The sequence below is a fragment of the Grus americana genome, chromosome 23, assembly GCF_028858705.1.
Source record: "Grus americana isolate bGruAme1 chromosome 23, bGruAme1.mat, whole genome shotgun sequence".
Lineage (NCBI taxonomy): Eukaryota > Metazoa > Chordata > Aves > Gruiformes > Gruidae > Grus > Grus americana.
The window spans coordinates 801,844-813,287 of NC_072874.1; the positions used below are offsets into that span (position 1 = coordinate 801,844).

General features: G+C 60.4%; 1 protein-coding gene across 5 annotated transcripts; it reads left to right on the forward strand.

Moving 5' to 3' along the window:
- The first annotated feature begins 3,116 nt into the window (after nucleotides 1–3,116).
- Nucleotides 3,117–11,313, forward strand: SYNC (syncoilin, intermediate filament protein). Of its 5 annotated transcripts, XM_054802039.1 has the most exons (5): nucleotides 3,117–3,833; nucleotides 3,923–4,173; nucleotides 6,756–8,118; nucleotides 9,396–9,520; nucleotides 10,745–11,313. In XM_054802039.1, exons 3-5 carry the CDS (start codon nucleotides 6,763–6,765, stop codon nucleotides 10,803–10,805), a joined length of 1,542 nt encoding a protein of 513 aa, XP_054658014.1. In that variant the 5' UTR covers nucleotides 3,117–3,833; nucleotides 3,923–4,173; nucleotides 6,756–6,762; the 3' UTR covers nucleotides 10,806–11,313. The 5 variants fall into 5 exon arrangements, with proteins under 5 accessions (XP_054658014.1, XP_054658013.1, XP_054658011.1 ...); XM_054802038.1 differs by having other exon boundaries at nucleotides 3,117–4,173; XM_054802036.1 differs by lacking the exons at nucleotides 3,117–3,833; nucleotides 3,923–4,173 and adding an exon at nucleotides 5,159–5,317.
- Nucleotides 11,314–11,444: the final 131 nt, after the last annotated feature.

Genomic DNA, 11,444 nt, shown 5'->3' on the forward strand with positions numbered 1-11,444 from the left:
AAATAATCGCAGCGAGAGGGAGAGTATCCGTTACTCTCCGGGGAGAGCTCTTGTCAGGCGGGAGAGTAAAGTAGAAGAGGAAGGTGAAGAGGAAGGTCATCATCAGCTTTCCCTCCGTTACAGTCCCGGTCCTGGCAGAGAAGGGAAGTCTAGGGGCTCTCTAAAGCACCAGCCCTTGTGCAGTGCCCCAGAAAGCTTCACCCGCTCCCCAGAGAGCTCCAGCGCCGGCAGCGTGCCGGGGTACCCAGCTGGATAACTCATTTTCCGCTTGCACGGCCAAGATGGTCACAAGGATGCCGGGCGCCTCGCAGGGAGAGCAGCCAGTGGAGCTCAGCTCCCGCGAGGCCAAGGCAGAGGCAGGCAGGGGGGGGGGGGGCAGAGAGGCGGGGTGCTGCCGCCGGCCCTAAGAGCCCCCCGTGCCTGATCCCCGGGGAGGTGAGATCCCAAATGGCACCTAAGGGTGCCAAAACATGTCGGCCACCAGCTGCGGCATCAGCAGCCGCCAAAGCTCCTGCCCCTCGCGCAGGGACGGCACAAGCTCGGTGCAGCCGGTGCGTTGGGGTGTGCTCAGCCCCTCCTCTGCCCCCGTTCCCTTCCCCTCTCCAGGGCAGCGGGAGGGATGGCTGCTCCCTCATTACTCATTAATGCCTCCGGCACTCGCGGGCAGCGGGGACAAGGTCCTCACGCGGCTGCCCCGGCCTCGCTGAGCCCCACGGGTGCCACTTCCCACCCTGCTGAGTCCTCAAACAGGAGCTGCTTGCTCCAAATCCCTCCCTCAGGGACTGGAGCCGGAGCCGGAGCCGCTGCTCCCCGTTGCTTGCCCCGGGATATGGAAAAACCCAGTGACGAGCCCTCTCGGCTGGCGCGCGGGCAGCAGCGACCCTGCTAGCGATCGTTGGGACACGGGGACTCTTTGCTGCAGTGCTTAAAATCAGCGCTGCCATCACTCTTGTAAAAACGGGTTTTATAAAAGGAAGAAAGCTGGAGAGGGGCTGGTGCCAAGGGCAGGGAGTGCCAGGCCAAGGGGAATGGCCTGAAGCTGCAGGAGGGGAGATGGAGATGGGATGTGAGGCAGAAATCCTTCCCTGTGAGGGTGCTGAGGCCCTGGCACAGGGTGCCCAGAGAAGCTGTGGCTGCCCCTGGCTCCCTGGCAGGGTTCAAGGCCAGGTTGGATGGGGCTTTGGGCAACCTGGGCTAGTGGAGGGGGTCCCTGCCCGTGGCAGGGGTGGCACTGGGTGGGTGTGAAGTTCCTTCAACTCAAATGGTGCTGTGATTCTGTGCCATGGACACCTCAGCTGATTTGCCCCATAAGTGCCCCGCAGGCGAGCGGCAGGCGCTCCATGGGGTTGATGGTACACGGCAGCCCCTCACCCGGGGTGTGAAATTCCCCGGCACAGCTGGAGCACGGCTGGCAGCCAGCAGCTCCAGGAGGGAGCTGGGGGAAGAGGGGGACGTCACCAAAACCAGATGTCCATCACCGCTGCTTCAAAGGCGCCTTCAGGCCTGACCCCGCCACGTCAGCCCCTACCAGCTCCCTCGCACAAGCACACAGGCTGCTAATAACACAGGGCGCTTGTTGCAATGACTGCGTGTTACGGGGCTGTTTGTGCACGCGGAGCTGTGCGCATACGTGCACGTGCACATACATGCACACAGACACATGCACACGCACACACCATGGTGGACATCGCAGGAGTGTGGCCGAGCTGCTTGGGACACACGCACACGCAGGGGCTGCCGTGGGAGCGGCCGGGACAGGCAGCCCGGCCGCGAATGTTTAAAACCCGATATCTTGGCTGAGCAAAGGTGAAGCCAGAGGAGCGGTGCGCTGGCGGGGGCTCCGGTGCTTGGTCCCTGCAGCCGGACCCCTTACCCATCCCCGCTCCCCTGGCTGAGCCGGCGTCTCCCTCGGGAGCAGCTATGGCAGGAACGGCGCTTTCCTTGGCCCCCTTGCCGCAGGGCAGAGCGGGACCTGGCACCCAGATAAGCAGGAGCCGCCGGCGCCTGTGGGCAGAGGGTCTGGCCCTGCTCGCTGGAGCTCCAAGGTCCCTGCAGGGCAGACGGTGCCTTCGGGCTCCCCCTTTCATCTCTGCCCCAGCTGGGCACGTGCCCACGCTGCACTCCTCTTCGTCCCCCCCTCTTCTTCCTCTCCCGACTCCTCTGGCCCCACTGGGCAACCTCACCTCCCCCTCGCAGGATCTGTCCTGAGCCTCTTTGCCCGGGCCAGGGCACCGGGAGTTTTGCAATGGGTCTGGCATCTCCGTGGCGGGTGCGTGATGACCCCCCAGCTCCCGGGACTCAGCCACGGTGCTCACCCTGTGCCAGCTCCCACAGCGGTATCCCCGTGGCACCCTGCATCCCTGCTGGCGGTGGGCCCCAATGGGGGGTCACCCCAGCTCTTCAGCTGGGGAAACTGAGGCAGGAGGCAAAACAAGCCAGGCTGTTCCCAAGTGGCCGGTGGCATCCAACCCCCCAGGCTCGGGCAAATGCCCCCCAGCTGCCGTCCCCATGCAGCCACGGCCGCTTCAGCTTCATCTGGGGACCCCCTACCCCCCCAGGGCGAAGGGGCCACCTTGCGAGGGCCGGGCAGGAGCGGGCGCACGGTGCCGCCGCCCTCCAAGCCAGGATCCGTCCCTGGAAGCGTTCCCGGCTCCGGCGATGAATCACATTTTTCCCCGGAGATCAGATTTCAGCTCCTGCGCACGGGGCGCCGGATCCGCACCGCTCACCCTGCCGCAGCCGGACCCCGCACGCCCTCGGCAAGCAGAGCCGCGGTGAGCCGCGTGCGGAGGGCACCGGGCTGGCACTATCGCCCAGGTTCGCCACCGCTAAATCCCATCGACGCTGGGGTTTGGGCAGGCTGGGCACCCCACGGTGCCGCCGGCATTGCCGGAGCCTCCGGCCAAGGAGGCCCCGAAGTTTGGGCAACCTCCCCGGTGCCTCAAGCCTGTCCCTAAGGGTTGGGGGGGCAGAGCGCGGGGACGGAGCCATCGCACGGCCGTGGCAGTGTCAAGATGGTGGTGCCAGGGTGGTGAGGCCGTGGTGCCGGCTCCGTCCCTGCCCTGGGGCAGATCTGCTGTGCGTGACGGGAAGGAAAAATCCACCAGGAAGGGGGACGGCAGCACCAGCACCAGGTCACCGGAGGGGAGGCAAAGGGAACCACGGCTGCTCTTCGCTCCCCACAGCCCCCTTCAGCCGCTCGCCAGCTCCGTGCCGGGGACACCGCGGCGGCAGGGCAGGGCCGTGACCGGAGCCGCCGCCATTTATTCTAACAGCCAGAACATTTCGTTTCTCGAATACTCTCCTGCCTTTTGCTTTCCCTTGTGGCAGTGCCGCCGATAACTGCCCACGAGCTCTGTTTACCGGAGCAAAGTCCACTCTGGCTCGCACACGACGGCGTCTCTCCGTGCTGGCCGGACCCAGCGCTTGCCCGCGGCCGGCCGGGCTCTGCCGAGCGCATCGGGGTCCGGCTGCTGACACCCGAGCCGGCCGTTGCCTGGTTATATCCACAAAACAGCCCCGCGCCGGGGCCGGGGTATCCTCTTACGGAGCAGAGAACAGCTGAGCCTCTTCAATCCGCACCCTGCCCTTGGCAGCTCATCAGATAAACCCCAGCCGGGGCTCGGCAGCGCCGCTGCCATCGTCCCCTCCGTCCCCTACAAGGGTTTGTTGGACCCAGCCCGCACGACCTGCAGGTTTCTCCCCTTGGCAGTTTCAGCTTTAGATATATATTTATACGCGCAACTTGTGCGAATTAACAGCATTCCTCTCCTATTGAGTCAAAAGTCTCGGCGCAAACAGAGGCGCTTCATGGAAAAAAAGAGAAAAAGAAGGTGGGACGTGCTGAAAAAAGCAACAGGATCAAAAAAAAAAAAAAAAAAAAGAAAAAAAACCCACCCAAATCTCCCTTTTCCTTTTAAAGCTCTGTTCCCAGGAGATGGACAAGCGCAGTTATTTTAAACCTGATTCCAGCAGCCCGGCAGCGAGCAAGGCACGGGCAAGGTGGTGGTGACGGTGTTGGTGACGCAGGGACGGGGTGGCACTGGGCAATGTTGCCAGCTGCGGTGCTCGTTGCTGGGCGATTTTGGGGCACGTAAGCTGGTGACTTCCTGAGCGGCGAGCGCTGACTTCCTGAGCTGTGGCGGCAGCGGGCAGGATCGGGCTCTGGCGGAGGTAGGCTCGGTGGGGTCTAATACCGCGGGGGGCGGCCGGACCGTTGGTTGTGCCGTGACCCCGGGCTGTCGCACCCGTCCCAACACGGACGTATATCTAAAATATGTATTTTAGATAAATATATGCTAAGAATATAACCACCGAAGGGTCGGTTTGGGATGCCGCGGAGTGGGGAGGATGGGGATGGGCACCACGGGAAAGCAGAGCTGCAGGGATGGTGGGTGAGCAGAGGTGGAAAACCGCATCTCTGGGCAGCGAGGGCGGCAGCGAGGGCAGCGTCGCTGCCAGGCGCCCGGGAGTGTGGCCACAGCCACCGTGGGCCTTCGCAGAGTGAAATGCCACCGTCTCTGTCCCCAAAACAGAGGGGACAGGGGAGGCAGGGCCGGGGTTATGGGTGGAAGGGGAAGCGGAAGCTGCGCTCTGATGTTGTGGGGTGTTTGTGGGGCCAGCCTGGGGCATCTAAAGAACCCTGAGATATTGCTATTCAATACATGAATATGCTTTAATAAATACCGAGGGGAGTGCAGCACCCTGCTGCCAGCACCCTCGAGCACCCCGCTCTGTGCACAGGATGAGGCCGCAGCATTCGGCGGCCATGCGCTGCACCCTCCAGCATTTCCCCTTCCAGCCGCCCGCGTCGGCGGCGGACCCCGCGCAGCCCAGGGGACCCCGCCGTCCCCATCCCAGCCCCTCGCGTCCTGCCTGGCACCCCGGTGGGACGGAGCCCCGCCGCTCCCGGGAAGGAGCCCCCAGCTCTGCGGGAAGGGACTGGTTTGAGGCTGCACAAAGCAAAACCTCACCTTAAATCACGGGTGGGAACAGCCGGAGTGGGATGGGGAGCTGCGGGGGATGCTCCCCAGGGATGCGGGCTGGCTGCAGCCAACCCCTGCGGCTGCCTCTGCTAGGGATGCGGGCGGCTTGGCCTTCCCCGCCCTCCTCTTCCTCCTCCTCCTCCTCCTCCTCCTCCTCCTCTCCGGGGCGGAGGGAGGCAGCCACCCGCAGCTGGCACCGCAGGCGGTGGCCGGGTGAAGCGGCTGCTCGGAGGAGTCTGATTTCCAGCCCTGTTTATTAATAACCCCCCCCCGCCCCATGCTAAGCCCATGTGCAGCGCAGAGCCGGAGGTGCTGGGCTCCGGGGGAGGAAGGTAAGAGCCCCCCCGGGGCAAGCAGGGGGGAGCGGAGAAGGGGCCGGTGCCCGCCGGGGGGGGGGGAGGGGGGGGTCCCATGGGTGCGGGGGGGTCCCATGGGTGCAGGATCCTTGGAGAGGTGGGGGGCGTGGGGCAGGCAAGGGGGTTGCCAAAGCCTGGGGTGCAGGGATGGGGTGGGGGGAATTTGAGGTTCAGCACCCGGGGAGCATCCCTGGACCCTCAGGAGTGCGTGTGGGGGGGACACGGCCCCTTCGGGGTACCCAGGGGTGCTGCCCACCGGGGGCGGCTCTGGGACGAGGAGTGGCAGGCGGGAGCGAGCCCCCGCACCCTGCTGTGAGCGTGGGACGGCTGTCCTCCCCTCCTGCCCCGCCGATGCAAAGCAGAGCCGAGAACTTTTGAAAAATAAGCGCTGGCACCGCAGGAGGGCAAGGAAAAATGAAGCGGAGCCCTTTCCCCACCTTTCCAGGCGCTGCCCCCTCTCCGGCCCATGGGCCGTTGAGTCCGAGGCTGTGATGTGTCATCGCTGCTGAAAACTACCTTATTAGGAGAGAAAGTATCGGTGAAAATCAGTTCTTTCCTTAAAGCCGTTGCTGCGAGCCGAGGGCTGCCTGCGAATGCCAGCCTGCGCTCATTCCTTGGGGGATGACTAGACATGAGCTCAGCGGCGTGGTCGGGAGGTGAGAGCATCCTCCCGCCAAACCCACCAGCCCCAGCTCCTGGAAGCGGCAGGAAAAGCCCCAGCTCGTCCCCGAGGGTTGTCCTCTCCATCCTACCCCAAATAGCACCCGGCTGAACGTCAGACGGAGTATTTGGTGGTGGCAGCTGCAGGTACCGGGGCTGGGGATAATGACGGGATCGGATGACTCTGCAAAGCGGAGCTCGCCGGGCTCCTGCTGCAGAAACTGCCGCTTGCTCGGGTGCTGTGCATGCGGTGCTTTACTCCATCTCAGTCATCTCAGAGCCTGCCTGCGCTTTAGCAGCGCATTCCCTTGCCGTGAGGTTATGCTAATTGCTAAAATCTTGGCAAGTTTTACTGGGAGTGCCCGTGCTGGTCACACCGGTGCTGCTGGGGGCATCGGTAACAACACGGTGGCAGTTCCCATCGGCACCGGTGCAACTCCCGGTTTTGGGGGCCAGGTTTGCATCCCTCGCTCTTTCTCCGTGGCAGTCAGTCACTTTAAGAGGGTTTTCTTCCCTTGTTTCAGCCCATGCCAAAGCTGACAGTTCGGGTGGAAGGTGTCAGCAGAGCATGCAAGCGCAGCCTTGTCGGTTTGCACAGCCCCTGGGTGACACGGGGACGGTCACTGCAGTGGGGCCGCAGCAAGAGCACCCCCAGCTCCATCTGCTGCGGAGCACCCGCATCTCGCAGGGCGGAGAAGAAGGGCTGGGACCTGTTACACTCATTGCTCTGGTTCACGTGTCCTCTCCTTTCCAGGGACCTGATGGCAGAGCCTGAGCCCCCTCCAGAGCTGCAGCTGGATGAAGCCGGAGCATCCTCAGCCCCACAGGGAGCGGCTGCAGGCGCTGCTCCGCACCCGGACCTTTCGCACAGCCCGTTAGACCCAGCGGTGGGTATGGGGGTGACACCCGTGCACGTGGGCAGCCCAGACGCCTGCCGGGAGCTACGGGCAGACATCAGGGACGCTTCCTTGGAGCTAGACATGCCAGGGCCCCAGCTGGACGAGGATGCGGCCCAGACTGGGATCCTGCTGGACGTGGCAGGAATCCCACTGGACGTGGATGCAGATGGAGCAGAGATCCCACTGGATGTGGATGCAGCAGGGATCCCACTGGACGTGGATGCAGATGAAGCAGAGATCCCACTGGATGTGGATGCAGCAGGAATCCCGCTGGACGTGGATGCAGATGGAGCAGAGATCCCACTGGACGTGGATGCAGCAGGGATCCCGCTGGACGTGGATGCAGATGGAGCAGGGATCCCCCTGTACATGGACACGGATGGGGCAGGGATCCCAGCCGACACAGACCCAGGCGGGGCAGGGATCCCGCTGGACATGGATGCAGAGGGGGCAGGCGGCCCCCTGGACGCAGATGGCACAGAGCATCAGTGCCTGACCCTCGAGGAGCTGGGGGACTACTTCCAAGAGTGCATCGAAGCCGTCGAGCAGCTGGAGAAAGAGAGAGACAGCCTGATCGCAGAGCTTGCCCAGCTCCGGGAGCCGGCGCTGCAGGAGATCCGCCATGCCCACGAGGAGATCCAGGCGGCCTGCCGGCTGCTGGCCAAGGTGGAGCTGGAGAGGGACAACCTGAAGGATGAGATCCGGCAGATCAAGCAGAAGCTGTTCAAGGTGACAAAGGAGTGCGTGGCTTGCCAGTACCAGCTGGAGAGCCGGCGGCACGACCTCTCCCAGCACGCTGCTTACCGGGGCGAGCTGGAGACCCAGGCTGGGCAGCTCTCCGGAGAACTGTCCCGGCTGAAGGAGACCTGCGAGAAGGAGAAGGAGGTTTTGAGGCAGCGGTTGGAGACGCCACCGTGTCGGCAGGATAATCTGTACCTGCAGGAGAGTCGCCGGCTCTCCATGGAGTTTGAGAGCTTCGTGGCAGAGAGCCGGCGGGGTCTGGAGGAGCACTACGAGCCCCAGCTGCTGCGGCTGCTGGAGAGACGTGAGGCGGGGGCGAAGGCGCTGCAGGAGATGCAGGGGGAGATCCAGGAGATGAAGGAAGCCCTGCGGCCCTTGCAGGGGGAGGTCAGTCGGCTGCGGCTGCAGAACCGGAGCCTGGAGGAGCAGATCATCCTCGTCAAGCAGAAACGGGATGAAGAGGTCGGGCAGTACCGGGTACGCACCCCGGCTGGGCACCCCTCGCACCCTCCTGTTTAGAAAGTGGAAGTCATTGTTTCTAGCCGGTGAGGTGTGGATGCTGAAGGTCTTGCTCGCAGGGCCGAGGGGAGGAGCAGGGTGGATGAGGAAGGTGATGAGGTGGAATATCTCCTGCTGGGTAAAGTCAAACGCATCCCCTTCCCTGGCACGGGCCAGGCGAAGCAGCAGCCCCTGGGCGTAGGGCAAACCCAAGGTTACAGGCACGCGCAGGGGATTCGCCTGATGAGCTGCCAGAAAAATCCTTTCTCCTGAATATCTTCTCACTTGGTTTTGACCGGCTCCTCGGAAATGGCCCCAGCGAGCTGGGATGAGGTGGAGGGGACGGAGGGTTCCCTTCCCAGAGCGGTGGCAGAGCTGAGCGGTGCTGCTGAGCACAGGCACTTTCCCACAGCTTGCACTAGCAGAAGGGCTGAGCTAAGGTGCTGGGAAAAGTCAGTTTTAAACGAAGGAGGCTTTTCTTTACGATCCCAGCCCTGCCAGAGCAGATCCTGCCCTTCCCACCCCCAGGAAGGGTCCCACAGCCCAGGGACCAGGCTGCCTCCCGAGAGGGTTATTTCTGGCTGCGCCAGGCATCATGCCCCTGGCTCCTCGTCCCGAGAGAAAAGGCAATTCAATATCTACAAGAGCACATTTGGCAAAGAGGCTCCACAATTAATCTCCCCCGTTTCAACACTCCCTGTTCTCGGCTCGTAATCGCTGCCTCCTCCCAGTCTGGCTCTGAGCAGCTTCTGGAAGCTGGCGTGGCCCCTCCGTCACTTCTCCTCCATCGCTTCTCCTCCCTGCTGAGCGGGGGACCAAGGCACCAGACCCGCGACACTGCTCGTCTGGGATTTCGGGGTCCGCTCTCCCTTGGAGGACAGGACTTCGGGGCATCCCTGATGCGCCTCCACATTTTCTTTTTCCCAAATTCCTTGTTTATCTTCTCCCGAGTCATAGGTTTATGCAGTTCTGACAGCTTCTCAAAACACACACAAAGTCGTCTAGGGGACAAAACCAACCAGCCAAGAGAAGCGTAAGGACCCAACGCGTCACACCCCAGCCCGAGCTCCCACCTTTGTAATAAACCAAAGCTTTTTTGCAGAGGTTTTTTAAGACGGTGGTTGGCCAGCCATCAGCCTGGCTGCGCTTGTCCAGACCAACACCACCCGCAGGCAGAGCCCCCCGGGAGAGCTGAGTGCGGGCACCGAGACAGCCTTCCTCCCCAGCTCATCCAGTCTTGTCGTCTTACTCCCCAGGAACAGGTGGAGGAGCTGGAAGACAGGCTGAAGGAGCTGAAGAACGGGGTCCAGCTCCAGCAGCGCAAGAATCAGGAACTGGAGGAGCTGAGGACCAGCCTCCACCGGGAGCTCTCCATCTACAAGTCCGTTGGTGTCTCGTCCCCGCGGTGCAGAGGGGTTGGGTAGGGGCCGGGAGGAGGAGGATGGTGGAGAAGAGAGGCTGGTGGTCACACAGCTATCGGACACCACGGGCTTTTGCTCCTGGTTCCTGGACACGTGGCCGGTGTGTGAGCAAGGGGTCTGGTGGGGCAGCACAGCAGGAACTCCAGACACTTTTCCATCCAGCAAACAGGGGTTTGCTGGAAATTCATGTTCACAGGAGGAGTGGAGGTTGCTCTACCAGAAGCAGGTGGGGCAACTTAAAGTGCCCGTTTCCTTAGGAATATGTGGAAAGGAGCTGAGGTTTGGGAAACAGTGCTGGATGCTCTTCAGCGAGAGAGAACTACCTTCTGCTTGTAACTCCCTCCTGCTGGTTTCATTCAGGTCATCTTTACCACACGGGATTTTTTTAAAGCTCCAGAAAATGTCCCTAAGTTTGTGGACTATTTTACTGACCGAACTGCACAGTTATGTTATTCCAACCTCAGCTGTACGCACTCTCAACCATTTTCCGTAGCTTCACCATTACTTTAGTATTCTTTTTTTCCCCCCTTCCCCACCCAAACCTCCCCATGCAAGCGCACCACGGGAGGATATTCCCTACCACAAACGGGTGGTTTTCTTTACCCAGGTAAGACTTTAGCACGGTAAGCGCAGGGGAAGAGATCTCTGTTTCAGCCATTCCAAGATGTATTCATGAGAGTAACCACATTTCAGATCAGATCAGATCCCAACAGCCCCGTGTCTTTGCTGCTCGGGGTCCTTCTAAATCACACGCCTAAATCACGGGCCAATATTTAAGCCTGGGTGCAGCAGCACGGCCTCTTAACTCCTGGCAATCTGCTAATTGCCGTCCCTGGAAGCGATGGCGTGCAAGGCTTCTCGTGTGTCCGGACACCTCATTAAGTTTCACGTTTGCACCAGGGACCTCAGAGTTAAGTTCGGCTCCGAGCTGCCTTCCCTCGTAGCTCACACCAAAAATTACATTCCCTTCTGTTAAAGCTAGTTGGTTTGCCAAGGGCTCTGCAAGGGCTGGGCTAGGTCTGCTTGCTCACAAGACCATGTACTGAGCCAGTTTAAGTGTTTCCTAATTACTTTTCTTCCATACTGTGAAAAGAATGTTTTTTCTGAAATAACACGTCCCCCTTCCCCGTTTTCTCCAGCCAGGTAAATATTCAATAGCCTAAATTTACTTTCTACCCATACAGGGGCTGCTTAGAAATCTACGGCCACCTTTGCAAATCAGAAGAAAAAGCAGACCAGGACTGATGGGAACGCCGGACTTTTCCTCATTGTAGCAAAAGTAAAGGACAGAGGTAGCTGCAGGGGACATCTCCTCTTGCTGCTCGTCCCACCCGATGCGCAGCAGCTGCCCGAAGCCAGGAATACCAGAGAATCCTCAAGGTGCTGCTGTTAATCATGTAGTAAAACTGCTTTTCCACAGAGGAGCAGAAAAAAATAATACTTGCACTGAACAATGGACATATACGAAGAATAACAGATGTATGTTTTGCTGTGTTTGGAAAAAATGTATCTTGTTCCATAGGTGGATTGTATGAGACTGCACAGAAAGTAGTGTTCTGGAAGCCAGTGTCAGGGGGTTTGATTTTTTAAGTTTACATGCAAGAGAAGCTTTATCCTTTTAACAGGATTTTCTTTTGTATTTCAAGGGTCTCTGCTGTATTGTGACATGCTCCACCGTGGGCCACAGAAACTAGTTTGTGGAGAATAGGTTTCCACTTTATATAAAGTCTCACACTGAAAATAAAGGTTGGAGTTTAAGGATCCTTTTAATTCTCAAAGCTGCGTCACAAAGAGAAAACAACAAGCTTGTATGTCAAACCGAGGTACTTGTAAGGTATACAACTATTCTAACAAAAAAAGCAAAAAAAAAGCTAAAGGCAGACC